Source organism: Erigeron canadensis, chromosome 9, assembly GCF_010389155.1.
Source record: "Erigeron canadensis isolate Cc75 chromosome 9, C_canadensis_v1, whole genome shotgun sequence".
NCBI classification, from domain to species: domain Eukaryota; kingdom Viridiplantae; phylum Streptophyta; class Magnoliopsida; order Asterales; family Asteraceae; genus Erigeron; species Erigeron canadensis.
Window position 1 is genome coordinate 19,967,850 of NC_057769.1, and position 16,180 is coordinate 19,984,029.

Consider the following 16,180-nt stretch of genomic DNA (forward strand, 5'->3'; position numbering starts at 1 on the left):
TTTGATTCTTTTAAGTACTCATGAGACAAATTTGTGAAAGCTCCAACGAAAGAGAAGTACCATAAGCATTATTTAGATCTTCAAGTGAAATTGATCTCTCATCCACGTATGTTTCAAATATTTATGATCTCTCATTAATAGTGTTGTTACCTATTTATGACCTCTTATTAATATTGCTTTTCTTTTTTACTTCTTAGGTGTTTTGAGATATTTGCATGATACATGGCTGAACAAATATGAAGACAAGTTTGTGTCTATCAAGACAGACAAATATCTCAGTTTTGGAAATTCAACAACAAACAAAGTTGAGGGTCAACATTCCAAAGTAAAGTTATACTTGGAAACATCTCAAGCAAGATTGGACACATTGGTTTCTGTTATTGATAAAGTTGTGCTTTCACAATATACATCAATAAAAGAAAGGATTGAAATAAGCAGAATATACCGTAAACACAAGATCAACCATCCATTATTTCAAGAATTATGGTGGCGTGTTTCAGAAAATGCTTTAGACAAAATCTTCAATGAACTTAGCAGACCCGACGGTTTTGATTTAACTCTTGATAACTGTGGTTGTCAATTGAGATCTAGTCATGGGTTACCATGTGCACATGAAATTATGTTGCATTTCATTTCAAATGAGCCTATTCCACTACAATCGGTGGATTTTTTTGGAGGAAGCTTGATCTTGAGCCGAGTATAATTGTTGAAGATATTGATCATGCTTTTTGGAGGAAGCCTGTTATTGATCTGTCCACCGTTGGTGAACCCGAATATCACAAAGACAACTGAGGACGTCCAAGCTTGAAAAAACCCAAAACCAAGCCTAACCCCAAACCCCAACCCAACCCTAACCCCAACCCCAACCCCAAACCCCAATTTTTTGACTTAAACAAAGAACCAGATTTTGATGATCCTTTTGTGACTAAAACCTAAACCCATAATCAAAATCCACATATGCATAACCACAATCCGAACCCACCCTACAGTGTCGATCCGTTAATGAACAATCGGTATTATTTAATTGATCAAGGATTTGCAAATTTTCTTCCACATATCACACAAGTTCAGAATGTAAATGGAGATGGAAACTGTGGATTTAGAGCAGTAGCTGTATGCTTAGGATGATCAAGATATTTGGCCTCAAGTTCGTATGGATTTATTGGGTGATTTATTTGTCCATAATGCAACATACACTTATATGTTTAACAGAGAAGGTGTGCAATCGCTTCAGCACACACTAAGTCACTTTCAAGGACCTGCACTTCCACCACATTGGATGGATATGTCAGACATGGGGTTACTCATTGCTTCAAGGTATAATGTGGTGGTTATTTTTTTGAGCAATAGAGGAGAGACAATATTTTTACCACTTTTTACTAGCCCACCAATGTCACAACCACATAATATTTGGGTTATTGCACGCGTCAATGGTAACCATTTTGTAAGATTGGTGCTACAAGGAGATTTCCCCATACCTCCTACTCATCCACTATGGTCTCCTAACGCATTCGACTGGACATGGGAAAATCCTTATTTGTATAGACAAAATGTGTACAACCAACTTAAATTTCCTAATCATAATTATAGAGAGGTGAAAACTTGTATCAAATTGATGATTAATATAAAATATTTATTATTATTATTAATATTATTATGATTATTATTATTATGTTTTATTATTTAAATAAATAAGTGGTCCATGTAATATATGTCATCTATTTTGTTGATTTTTAATAAGTAAGTGTTTTATTGTACATATATAATTTAATTAATAATAATTAAGTGGTATATAACTAGGTTATGTCATCTAATTTGTGGAACTTGGTGTAGAAATAGTACAGGCCTATTATTATATATGATAGAATAAAACATAAATACTTTATAGTACCATTATTTATTAGTTGTCTTCCGTTTTTATAATATAATACTATTATTACTTTTATCTTGGAAACAAAAGGCTACGTGATTCAATATGGTTCACTTCTTTCACGTTTGCTATCCCAATACATACATACAATCAATGTCAAATTTACAGCCTGATTCACTTTTTGCAACTTATACTTCAATTTTTACCTAAACATATGTTCACACTTCAAACTAACCAGATAGAGAAACACACACACATACGAAAAAAAGAAACACTTTTTCTTTACAAACTGTCCATGTTTTCATTTTCGGGTCAACCCTTCAAACCCGTGCTCGACCCGGTATAACCCAGGCCTGAACCGACGTGCCCGGGGGGTCAACAGGCCGGGTCTCGGTTCCAATTTTCTTGCACTATCGGTTCCCGAGTCAAGCCGAGCCGGGCCGGTTCTGGACCTGTGCACATCCCTAGAAGTAACATAACCTTCCTATTTATCTCGAAGAGCATCCAACAATTTCTCAATCACTTTTTCTTGATCAGACTTATATCCTAAATAGGCAAGTTCAACTAGAAGATGACTGTAACGCTAGATGGTCTCATCCAAAGTTTGTTTTTTAAGTATACTAAAGACATGATATTGTTTCTTCAGAAGCTCATTTCTTAGGTAAAAGGCTACCCTTTGTTAACTTTTATAAATCATAAATATAACAGGCGAAACGACTAAATGTCACTTCGACTATACGAAATGCACTAACTGCGTGACCAACCATGAAGCACATACAACCTGCTATCAATCTAGCAGCTAGATGAACAAAATAAAACAAAAAACAGCTTCTAACTAATGAAAGGGGCAGCTTCCAAGTCTTCAATGCATTCTCCACCCTCAAGGTCTTTTTGAAACAGAAAGTTATTAATCGTCTCCAAGATGAGGTCAATCAGCTGTTTAGGCGATCTCTTAGTCTTCAAAAATAGTCTCGCATTCCGTTCTTGCCCCATATATAATACGTTGAAGCCACAAGCAGGAGACGCGAAACAATACATTTAAACGATCTTCTTTTGCCAAATGACTTAGAAGCAGTAAGAATGGCATTCTAATCAGAAGAAATATGTTGAATGTGTGCTTCTTTGCAAACACCAAACGAAACCTGCATAGAAAATTGGCATTCAAAGAAAAGATGATTATGTGAATCCGGAGTCAATATACAAAATAGGCATGACAAGCTAACAATAGATGAAGCATCGACTTCCCAACTTCTCAATCGATCTTGTGTCTTGAGTTTTTGGTTACATACAAGCCAAAGATGAAATGTATGTTTTGGGATCCGATGAGAAAACCACACCAAGTCAAACCAACCCACTTTCTGACTACGAGGTCAAATATCATCCCACACAATACCTACCGAGAAATCATGCAAAATCCCATTTCAATCTTTCCAAAAGAGAATATTCGAACGAGTCTCATCCAAAACAGCAGAAATAGGCAACGAGAACTTTCATGACAATTCAGGAAGGAAATTCCAATGCGAATTTGAACACACATCCATTAATCTCGCATCCGATGAGAAACTAGTTCTAGATATATCTCTAGGCAATAAGTACTTGCTGGACAAACACCAAACCAATTATTTTTGGTTAAAAGGGTTTACCCCGGTGACTTTATTAAAATACCCAAGATATTAAAGTACAAGTAGCATAGCAGATAGCTACACTGGTTCGTATACGGGACATGCCCCATATATGTAAACAAAAAAACCATTGTACCAAATAATAACTAACTATACCAAGACTACCTATATGCTAAAAGTAGCATAAACATAGTCAAAAGAAAACAAAGAACTTCAACCATCAGCCATCTCGATCAACGTTGTCACCACGAATGTCCCACGCATCAAGTACATTCATCACCCGTGTTGTTTCCTTAAATCTCAGCTCCATGAGTTTGGAACGAACAATAGCTTTGATAGTCTTACATAGTATATCAGGTGGTCTGTATGATCGTTGAAAAGCCTGTAATTTCGCTCTTGCCATATGAAGTACACCGTAGTAGCAACAAGAAGGCGTGCAACAACACTAGTTATCACTTTTGGCTTTTGTCTATTAACCAAGGAATCCAAAACTTCACTCCACGCCAGTGAAACATTCGGCATATGAGCAGAATATCTAATAGAAAACCAAACCTATGATGAGTATTTACACTCGAAGAACAAGTGGTGATGAGAATCAAAATCAGAAATACATAATGGGCAACACATCACATTCATAGTCTTTATTCTCGATGGGCTCCATTGAAGGATCTTGTCTTGCGTTAGGAGTTTTCACGTACAACCAACCACAAAATAAAGGCATGTCTTGGAATGCATTGAGGATTCCAAACTACCTTAACCCATTTCACTTCTTGCTCCTTACTACGAATAGAATTCCAAACAACATTGGACGAGAATGGTTTTTCAGAACTCATGTCTTTCTAAACCAACTCATCCCTCTTGGATTGTGAGAGGGAAGTCTGAGGGATATTAATAAGAACAGGGAATAAATCAAGCCAAGCAGTAGGCCAAATCCAATTCCCATTGACATTAACATCCGCAACCTTTGAGGTTAAGGCAAATCCCACATGCTTAATATCTCTTGGAGTGACAAGCTTATCTAACGAGCCAATATCACTCCAGAAATCAAACCATGCATAAGTATTTTGACCATTACCAAGTTTCGACCATATAAAATGTCGAATAAGTGGGCGTAGCTGAAGAAGTTATTTCCACCCCCAACTACTCACTGATTTACATGGAATATCCCACAATTACGACCTTTCAGTTTATAATCATGTATCCAAAGCCACCCAGAGGGATTCCCTATTTGTGAGAATGCTCCATATATGTGAAGTCATAAGTTCTTTATTCATCTTTGCAATATGCCTAATACCCAGACCCCCTCATATTTAGGAACACAGATAGTTTTCAACGATACCTTAGCTTTACCTCTTTGCATCGGCCCTTGGCACCATAGAAATCCACGCATTTTTGCCTCGAGATCTTTAATAATACAAGAAGGTAAGATGAATACAGAAGACCAGTAAACATGCATGAAAGACAACACATAAATGATGAGTTGGACTCGACCAACAAAAGACAATGATTTATTCCTCCAATCAGTAATTCTTTTCTCCATACGTTCAACAATGATTTTACAATCTCTGTATAACAGCCTAGAAGAAATCAATGGAACTTCCAAATACCTGACTGGAAGTGTTCCCTCATCAAACAACATAATGTTCAAAATTGCAGGTTTAACATGGTCAGGAACATTACAGAAGAATGTCGTGCTCTTGTGTAGACTGGGAACCAGTCCAGACATACATTTGAATTTCTCCAACGAATCCATAATAGACTTTGCAGATTTAAGATAACCTCTTGCAAATAAGAACAAGTCGTCAGCAAAGCATAAGTTAGTAAGGTTCTGTTTCTCACATCTATTATGGAATCTGAATGACTTATCAATACGGGATGATTGCTGCAAGAGTAGAATAAGAATCTCCATAACAAGGGTAAACAGATAAGGTGATATCTCCATAACAAGGGTAACACCTTGGCGAAGACCTCTCATACCTTTAAAGAAACCATGGATATTACCATTAATACAAAGAGAAAAGGATGTTAGTGAAACACATAGCATAATCCAATCCACCATAATGAACTACCAAATGAATTAGTCTTCTCACTTAGATCAGTATCCTCATTAAGAACACCAAATGAATTACTCGTGTTAACAACACTTTCCTTTGTATCGAAAGTGCTAGGAACATCTTTTTGTTGTTTCTGATTAACCACCAGCCTATATTCAACTTTAGTTTTCTGCTTGTGAAGAGGAAATCCATCCTTGTGCGCCTTTTTCCTTCCTCTTACCTTAGTAAATCCATCATTATCAACTGAATTTACAGGTTCGTTAACTGTTTTAACTCTCTTAGGGCACACATCTATATTATGGACGAAAATACAACATGTAGCACACCTTTGTGGTCGCCATTCATATTCAACACGCATTGTCTCAGTCACATAGTGATCACCTTCTAAAGCTGGTATCGTCATAGTTAAGTGATCCCGAAATTCATTCTCAGCAGAGATCTCAATCAAGCCTTTGCATAACTACTTCTACCCCATGATTCAGTATACATGGTACTTGTGTAAGAGTCAAGCATTTTAGGATTACCCAACTTAGTAGCTAGCAATCTCAGTCCATCATCCGTGTATGCAGCAATAGGGACATTGTGGATTTTGATCCACACAGCTACATCTTTAATATCATCCGTGTATGCAGCAATAGGGACATTTTTAGCTTTGTTGTGGGTGACCAAATATTCAAAAAGATAGGCAATACTCCGTACAAGCCAAGGATCTCCCTCTAAAATATTCAACATCCCTTTTTTATCATTGAATTTGAAGAAGAAAAATCCATCTGCATTCATCATTACTTTTTGGAGACCAAACTTAAACCAATTACTTTTTGGAGAAACTTTTTTAGGGTTTCCACCATTCTTATTTTTTTTACCCGACATATCTTCACCTCGTAATCTTGCCAATCTGTCTTGAACTTTTTGCAATTCTTTTGGATTAATTCAAATCGGACTATCTATCTTCATGCAAACAAAAGCAATAAACAAGTAACACCAATCCCCAAGTGAATCAACAAACAGAAAAACAAAAGACGTAGAAAAGAAAGAGCAAGAAAAACCCTAACCCTAAATATGTGATAATAAGAAAACACCACTAGCCCTAGACGATCAAAAGAATAGATTAACCTAACTCATACATGGATTCGATCATGATGAAGAAACCAAAAAATAAGCAGATTATAATCCAATCGAATGCAAGAAGCTAGGGATGAAGGAGGAAAAAAATCACCATATTAGAGAGAGAGAAGTAAGGTTTTTTGGTTTTGAAAAAGACTAATTGAAATAGATCAAAATAAGGATTTCATGAATAGTCAGATGTACATTCATAAAATACTACCCGAAAGCAGTTTTTACAACCATGACTAGTTTAATCTCTCCCATCCTAAGATATTGCTATCCAATGTTAGGTCTAGATTTACTAGACTCGCTCCAGACTAGAAGACTTCAAACCAATGATCATGCCAAATATGAATCAAATCACATTTACCAATACCAAAACAGAAAAAAGGTCTCACCAAGTTGCGAGCTTGTAGCAGCTTTCTCCATGACCATGACATTTTACCTCGACATGGAACCTCCCAGAAGCTTTTGCCTTTTAACTTATAACTATGAATCCAACTGAACTCAGTTCAGACAGAGTCAACTTGGACTTAGCTCAGGCCATGATGATGATTCCCTCGATGGCACACTTTGGGAAGATGATTGGTGATCCTATGTGCCCCCTAGGATTCACCTTACTTAAAAGGGAAGGCTGAAATGTGGTGGGGGGGGGGGGAAGTTTGAAGATCAGCTCACAAATTCGTCCAATCTGGGTCAGCTTGGAAGAAGAGTCAGCTTGAGACGACCAGTCTGGGTCAGCTTGGGCAGAGTCAGCTTGGAACTGAATCAGCCTTGGATTTTCAATCACTTATCTAATTTGATGCTTTCAATATCTAATTTTCAGACACTTATCTAATTTGGAACTGAATCAGCCTTGGGCACGTGTGTGTGGCTATTCTAGATAAATCTGAATAAGGATAAGAATTCAGTTGTGTATTTTTTGTCTTGTTTTGGTGACACCTAATCGTGGGAGAAGAAAAATACATGCGGGGACCAGAGAGAGAACCTTCCACTACCCTACAGCTGCAGATTGTGTTCTCTATTCCTATTGGTTGGTTTTATAACAACCTTGTACTAGTTGCCTAGGGTAGAATATTCCTTGTCCCTTGTATTTCCTCTATAAATAGAGGCTGCCTTTTATTGTAAAAAGCAGAGTGTGTTTATGAAAGTTTGCTAGAGCTGAATTCCATTCATTTTAAAAATCTTCTTTACCTTTATGGATCTTTGATCTTGGTAGTTTCAAGTAGTCCCTTAATCAGTAATCTTGGTGGCTTTGCCTTTATAGATTATTGTGGTGAGATCTTAAAAATCTTCATTACTTTTATCTGTATTTGTGGTGGCTCAGCCTTTATCAAATATAGTGGTGGTTTTGGAGTGATTCTGGTATTTGATTCTGGTGGTTCAGTCCTTTACGAGTCAAGTATTAGATTCTTATCTATCCTTGTTTATTTGTTCTTGTTTCAGGTTATTTCCACTGTTTCATTGTTGTTGTACTATTTGTTCTTATAGGCAGCTTGGGTGTGTTTTATCATAAAATCCAGAAAATTCCTACAAAAATAGTTTATATTCCGTTGTGCTTGTGTTTTATGAGTTGACTTACTCTGACTCTGAGTATTTCAGCTCAGTTTCACATCAGATTGGTATAAGAGCCAGGTTTTAAAAAGGTTTCTTAATCTTTTTGTCCTTGGGGTTGTGTTGTTTGAATTTGTTTTGAGTTTCCTTTGTAAGAGTATGGCTTTTAGAAGAAATATGACTTTGGAAGAAGCTCATAATCTTAGAAGGGATAGACAGATCGAAGCTCTCCAAGAACAGCTTGGAAGGGTTCTTAATCTGTTAGAAGATGGTGGTGTGAGGTCAAATAGAGAAGATATTGCTGTTAGTGAAAGGGGTTCTGGTTCCCAAGACCTTAGTCTTGGATCTGATAGTACTCCTGGATCTTCTAGCGAGTCTGATGCTTCCACTCAGCCTAGGAGGAGACATAGGAGGCATAAGGTTGATGTTAAAGATATTAAGGTAGACCCACCAGATTTTGTTGGTTCTTCTAACCCAGTAGATTACTTTGAATGGGTTCAGATTATGGACAAAATTATGGAAATTAAGGGGTATGATGACAAAAAAGATTTCAAGGTTGCTGTTATGCAGCTGAGTAGGTATGCATCAGCTTGGTATGAAAACATGAAGGGTGAAAGAGAGTATAAGGGTAAAAGCAAAGTCAAGACTTGGTCAAAGCTTAAGGAGGTTATGCAAAAGCGGTTTGTTCCCCAACTTATAAGCAAGAGCTGTATATTCATATGAAAAGCTTGAAACAAGGAAGTAAGGAGGTTGTGGAATATATAAGGGAGTTTGAACAACTTAAGATAAGAACAGGGGTGAAGGAAGCTGAAGAGCATACTATTGCAAGATTCATGGGTGGTCTGAATTCCTTGATTATTGAGAAGATGGAGTTGCAGCCTGTGTGGACATTTGAAGGTGCTTGCAAGCTGGCCATTCAGCTTGAGAAGCAAATAAAGAAGAAGTCAGCCTACAAGCCCATTCCTAAACCTGTTGTAGCTGCCAAAAATCCTATCTTTAAAGAAGTTAATTCTGGAAAAGAGAAGGTTGGAGAAGGGTCCAAGGAGCCTAAGAAGAGATGTTTCAAGTGTCATGGGTATGGACATTTCCAAGCTGAGTGTCCCAATCTGAGGGCTCTCACTCTGAAAGAAGTTGAAGAACTGAAGGCCGAAGCTGAGTTTGAAGATAAGTGTACTTATGATGAAGATCCCAGTGAAGAGGAGTTTGGTGAAGCTGATTTTGGTGACATGTTGGTAATTAGAAGAGCAATGCACGTTGATGAAGCTTCTGATGATAAAGCTCAAAGGGAAAACATTTTCCATTCAAGGTGCACTATCAAAGGAAAGGTGTGCAGTCTGATTATTGATAGAGGAAACTGTGCTAATGCTGCATCTACCTATATGGTGGACAAGCTGGGTCTTTCAACCACCAAGCACCCATACATACAATGGCTCAGCCCAGGCAATGAGGTAAAAGTTAATCGCCAAGTAGTTATTCTTTTTTCTATTGGTGTTGTTTATCAAGATGAAGTTACTTGTGAGGTTGTGCCTATGGAAGCTTGTCATTTACTATTTGGTAGGCCTTGGTTATATGATAAGTATGTGTACCACAATGGTCACTTAAATACTTACTCTCTGTTTATTAATGGGAAGAAAGTCGCACTGACTTCTCTAAAACCCAATGAGATTATTAAGACTGAATCAAGTACTAGGGCTGATAGATCTTTATTTATGAGTCAAGCTGATGTTGAAAAGGAATCAGAGAGTGGTACTTCTGTTTTGCTGTTACTTATGCTTGAAAATGGTGAAGATAAGGAGTGTGAAGAAGTCCCTAGTATAGTTAGAACTTTACTTGCTGAATTTGCTGATGTATTTCCAGAGGAATTACTTGCTGGTTTGCCACCTATTAGAGGGATTGAGTATCAGATTGACCTGATCCCAGGGTTAATTCTTCCTAATAAAGATACTTATAGATGCTCCCCTAATGAGGCTAATGAGTTACAAAAACAAGTAGATGAGCTGATTGCTAAAGGCTATGTTCGAGCTAGCATGAGTCCTTGTTCTGTTCCAGCTTTATTGGTGCCAAAGAAAGATGGTTCTATGCGTATGTGTGTTGATAGCAGAGCCATCAATAACATCACTATCAAGTATAGATATCCCATTCCTAGATTGGATGATATGCTTGATGAGTTGCATGGGTCTAGTTTATTTTCAAAGATAGATTTGAGAAGCGGATACCATCAGATCAGAATGAAGGAAGGAGATGAGTGGAAAACATCCTTTAAGATTAAAGGTGGGCTGTTTGAATTGCTTGTCATGCCATTTGGACTATCTAATGCACCCAACACTTTCATGAGAATAATGAATGAAGTGTTGAGGCCTCTTATTGGTAAGTTTGTGGCTGTGTACTTTGATGATATCCTGGTTTATTCTCAGTCTGAGAAGGAACACCTGTAACATTTGAAAGCTGTGTTTGAGCTATTAAGAAGACACCAATTCTATGGAAAGTTAGAGAAATGTAATTTTATGGTTAGTAGTGTTGAATTTTTGGGCTATGTGGTTTCTAAGGAGGGCATTTCTATGGATCCATCCAAGGTTGAAGCAATCAGATCCTGGCCCATTCCTTCTTCTATTACTGAAGTCAGAAGTTTTCATGGCTTAGCCTCATTTTATAGAAGGTTCATTAGAGATTTCTCTACAGTTGTAGCTCCTATAACTGACTGTTTAAAGAAAGGGATGTTTAGTTGGCCTAAGTCAGCTCAGGCTGCTTTTGAATCTTTAAAGGAGAAGTTGAGTTCAGCTCTTGTCCTTTCTTTGCCTAATTTTGATTCACTCTTTGAGCTTGAATGTGATGTTAGTGGTGTTGGCATTGGAGCTGTGTTGATACAAGATAGAAAACCAGTTGCCTACTTTAGTGAGAAGCTGAATGGATCCAAGCTGAATTATAGTACTTATGATAAAGAATTCTATGCCATTATTCGATTTGTTGATCATTGGTCTCACTACTTAAAACCAAAGCAGTTTGTTTTGTATTCTGATCATGAAGCTCTTAAGTACATTAATGGGCAGCACAAGCTGAATCAAAGACATGCTAAATGGGTTGAGTTTCTGCAAACGTATTCTTTTGCCTCCAAGCATAAGACTGGTTCTTCTGATGTTGTTGCTGATGCTCTTTCAAGAAGACATTCTATGATATCTATTTTGGAGTCCAGGGTTCTTGGATTTTCATTTATCAAGGAATTATATGAAACTGATCCATATTTTGGCTCTGTTATTTGTTCATCTCCAAATGAAGCTAAAGGGCCTTATGTTATTCAAGATGGATTTTTGTTCAAGAATGGTAAGCTGTGTATCCCAAAAGCCTTTATCAGAGATTTGTTGATTAGAGAAGCACATGGAGGAGGCTTGGCTGGTCATTTTGGCATTACTAAAACTATGGAAATTCTAGGTGAATATTTTTATTGGCCTTCTATGGTAAAAGACGTACAAGATATAGTCAAGAGATGCTCTACTTGCCAGCAAGCTAAGTCTACTTTTCACAAGGGTTTGTAGACCCCTCTTCTAGTTCCTAGTCAGCTTTGGGAAGATCTGAGTATGGCTTATATTGTTGCTCTACCTAGAACTCAGCGTGACAAAGATTCTATAGTGGTGGTAGTTGATAGATTCTCAAAGATGGCTCATTTCATTCCTTGCCACACTACTAATGATGCCACCAAAGTAGCAGCTTTATTCTTTCAAGAGATAGTTCGACTTCATGGAATTCCAAAAACTATTGTCTCACATCGAGATGTAAAGTTTTTGAGTTTTTTTTGGAAGACATTGTGGAAGCTGATTGGTACTAAGCTGTTATTTAGCACTTCTCACTATCCCCAAACTGATGGTCAAACTGAAGTAACAAACAGAACCATTGGGATGCTGTTGAGAGCAATAGTGAAGAAGACTTTGAAGGATTGGGATCTGAAGCTTCCTCAAGCCGAGTTTGCTTTCAATCGAGCTCTTAATTATTCCACTGGAAAATCTCTTTTTGAAATATGTTATGGTGTGAATCCACTAACACCCATAGACATGATTCCTTTTTCCATTGAGCCAAAAGTTTGTGTTGAAGCTAAAAGCAAGGCTAAGGAGATAAAGAAACTCCATGAACAAGTCAAAGCCAGAATTGAGAGGGTGAATGCTGATTACAAGGCCAAGGCAAACAAGAATAGAAGACAGCCTACTTTTGCACTAGGAGATCTGGTTTGGATCCACCTCAGAGGTTTGATAGAGCTGAATTCTATTCATTTTAAAAATCTTCTTTACCTTTATGGATCTTTGATCTTGGTGGTTTGAAGTGGTCCCTTTATCAGTAATCTTGGTGGCTTTGCCTTTATAGATTATTGTGGTGAGATCTTAAAAATCTTCATTACTTTTATCTGTATTTGTGGTGGCTCAGCCTTTATCAAATATAGTGGTGGTTTTGGAGTGATTCTGGTATTTGATTCTGGTGGTTCAGTCCTTTACGAGTCAAGTATTAGTGATGGTTCAGTCCTTATCTATCCTTCTTTAGTTGTTCTTGTTTCAGTTTATTTCCACTGTTTCGTTGTTGCTGTACTATCTGTTCTTATAGTCAACTTAGGTGTGTTTTGTCATAAAATTCCTACACAAATAGTTTATATTCCGCTGTTCTTGTGTTTTGTGAGTTGACTCAGTCTGACTCTGAGTATTTCACCTCAATTTCACATCACCAACGAAGCCATAAGGACTCCTTACACGCAACAATACTCCAAATGTAAGTGATATGGGCATTATTAAAATCATGAAGCCGTCGGATACCAAGGCCTCCTTCATCATTTGGAAGACAAACTGCCTCCCATGCTACCTTTTCCTTTCTTCATGTCACCTTGATTCCACAGAAAATCACGCATAATTTGTTCAATCTCAAATATAACTCTATTTGGGAGAATGAAAACGGACGACCAATAAACATTCAAGGATGATAACACATATTGAATTAGTTGTAAACGTCCAACAAATGACAAGTACTTTGTTTTTCGATCCGAGACCCTTTGTTGCACTTTTTCCATCAGCTCCTTACAATCACGATAAATTAGCCTAGTAGACACCAAGGGCACCCCAAGATACTTCACCGGTAACTTACCTTCTTTAAATGGCAGTAGATTAACAATAGGTGACTTAACATGAGGACAAAAATTGTAGAAATAAGCATTACTCTTTGGTAAGCTAGGTGCAAGACCTGACACATTCTTGAACTTATTGAGAGCCATTTTGATTTGTCCGAGATTGTACATCACCATGAATAAAAATAAATAGATCATCAGCAAAACATAGATTTACTACCTGAAGTTTTGAACAATGGTGATGGAACTGAAAATTATTGGTTTTAGACAACCTTCTTTGAATCACAAGTGTCAAAACCTCCATGGCCAAAGTAAACAAATATGGAGATAGTGCCTCTTTCCTTGAAAAAATCCATGCAGGTTTCCATTTATGCAAACAAAAAATGAAGTAGTTGTGACACACTCTATATCTAAGCAATCATTTTAGGATGAAAACCAAAATCCAATCAAAACCTGCTTAAGAAAACTCCAATCCACTGTATCATATGCCTTTTGAATATCCACTTTGAAAGCACACTCACCAGGCTTCTATCCAAATGAAAATTATGCATAAGCTCTTGTGTCAAAAGAATATTGTCAGAGATACTTCTACCCGGTACAAAAGCTGATTGATTATCACTAACCAATTGCCCCACATGACCATTTATCCAATTAGCCTGTAATACATTTAAAAACAACATTGCATAATGCAATAGGTCAAAAATCAGTGACACTAGAAGGGGTGGATACCTTAGGTAACAATGAAATAATAGTATGATTCACCTCCTTTAACAAATTACCTCGATCGAAAAACTCCCTAACAGCCTCATAAAGACTTGGACCCACAATATCTCAAACCCCTTTGAAGAAAGCTGGAGAAAACCCATCTGGACCAGGCGCTTTATCATCAGCCATTGAAAAGATGGCTTGTTTAACTTCTAGTTCAATGACAGCCGTAATCATCTCTTGTGCTTGCTCACTAGATAAACATGACTTGAACAAAGTAGAAGTATTCAAAGGCTCGACTACACCTGGTTTACCCAAAAAATCAGAATAATATGCAACAAAAGCATGCACAACCCCCTCCCCATCTATAATTACTCTATTAGCATTCATAATAGTATTAATTCGTCTCCTTGTAGCTTTAGCCTTAACAACCTTATGGAAATAGGCCGAATTTGAGACACCAACATTCAGCCAATTAATCTTTGCTTTCTGTTTCAAAAATCGTTCTTCTATAATCAAGGCATCATTAAAGGCATTTAAATAAGCCTATTCTTCCTCCCTAAGAACTGAATTGTTTGGTTCTCTGTCTAACACTTTTTGCACCTCATCAAGTTCATACTGAAGTTTTGCAATATTTGAATGATGATTTCCTTGATCATGAAGTAGTTTCCTCAATGGCTTCTTTAATAACTTCAGGTTCTTCACAAATCGATACATATGAAAACCTTAAATATTTTCCTGCCACGCGCTCGCAACCACCTATTTAAAATTAACATGATGAATAAGAAGGTTAGCAAATTTAAAAGGTCTTGGGATAAATTTTGATCCTAATGGAATGCGCAAAATGGCTAGGGAATGATCCGAAATACGGTATGGCTGAAAAAGCGCTCTAGCTTCCTTAAACCCATCATTGAAAGCCAAATTTGCCATGATACAGTCCAGTTTTTTCAGGATTCCATCACTTTCTTTAGGTTTTTGCGCATTCAATTGGGATCAAAACAGAAGTACCAACATCTCTATCTGCAAGACTTAATGTAGCAATGAAATCCCCAAGAAGGCACCAAGGTCGATTATTCACCAAAGCTTTGTGAAGATCAAGATCAGCCCAAAGCTTCCGCCTATCCATATACCTATTATGAGCGTAGATAAAGGAACAGAAAACATCTTCTTTTCAGTCTTGATAAATACTTGAGTGTGCACAGCTTGGTCCGATTGGGATAACACCATCAAATCTACAAGCTAGGGATCGATTTGGAATGCCATACAATATTAGCCCAATCCATCCTTTCACCTCTGTTACGAATCGCCTACAAACATTGGAAGTCGAGTAATGCTTCTCCTCCACATTCACGTCCCACCAAACAATAAAGTCAGTTTTAGTGCTATCAATTGTTGGAACAGGCAAGTCAATTAAAACCGGATACAAATCCCTCCATGCCTACGACCATTTCCACACCCCATTATCAATAACATCTGAAATCTTATCCTTGAGTGAGAAGCCCTCTCGCAATATTGTCCTCATTGACAAAACACTACTTAACGAACCATTGTTATCCCATTTATCGAACCAAGCAAATGTTGAGTTACCATCACCTATTCTTGACCATAAAAAGGCCTAATAGATGATCTCAACTGAATAAGTTTTCGACAGCCCCAACTCATACTATTAGTACTTGGTACATCCCAAAAACTCCTTCTTTTTAGTTTATAAGCATGTACCCATTGTACCCACAAGGAATTTTGGTTGTTCAGAATTTTCCACACATGGGTAGTCATAAGAGCTTTATTCATATCAGAAATTCTCCTTATGTCGAGACCACCTTCATCCTTTGGAGTACAAACTAATTTTCAAGCAACATTTGCCTTCCCTTTAGCAATAGCACCTTGTGACCACAAAAAATTTCTCATTTTCTGTTCCAACTCCTTAACAATACAAGATGGTAGGATGAACACAGATGCCCAATAAATATGCATAGATGAGAGTACGGACTGAATCAATTGTAGCCTACCCGCAAAAGAGAGAGTCTTATTTATCAATCTATTAATCCTATTTTGCATTTTTTTTCAACAAGAACAGCGCAATCCTGGTAAACAAGCATATATGAAATTAAAGGAACCCCTAAGTAATGAACAGGAAGCTGTCCTTCTTCAAACTACGTGAAAGTTAATATATCAT

General features: G+C 37.3%; 1 protein-coding gene across 1 annotated transcript; it reads left to right on the plus strand.

Moving 5' to 3' along the window:
- Positions 1-8,923: 8,923 nt before the first annotated feature.
- Positions 8,924-10,639, plus strand: LOC122583316. Its single transcript, XM_043755735.1, has one exon. The coding sequence runs from the start codon at positions 8,924-8,926 to the stop codon at positions 10,637-10,639; it is 1,716 nt and encodes a 571-aa protein (XP_043611670.1).
- The last annotated feature ends 5,541 nt before the right edge of the window (positions 10,640-16,180 follow it).

Bases quoted from the DNA above. Each gene is read 5' to 3' on its own strand.
- LOC122583316 (XM_043755735.1), top strand. From the start codon at position 8,924: ATGAAAAGCTTGAAACAAGGAAGTAAGGAGGTTGTGGAATATATAAGG.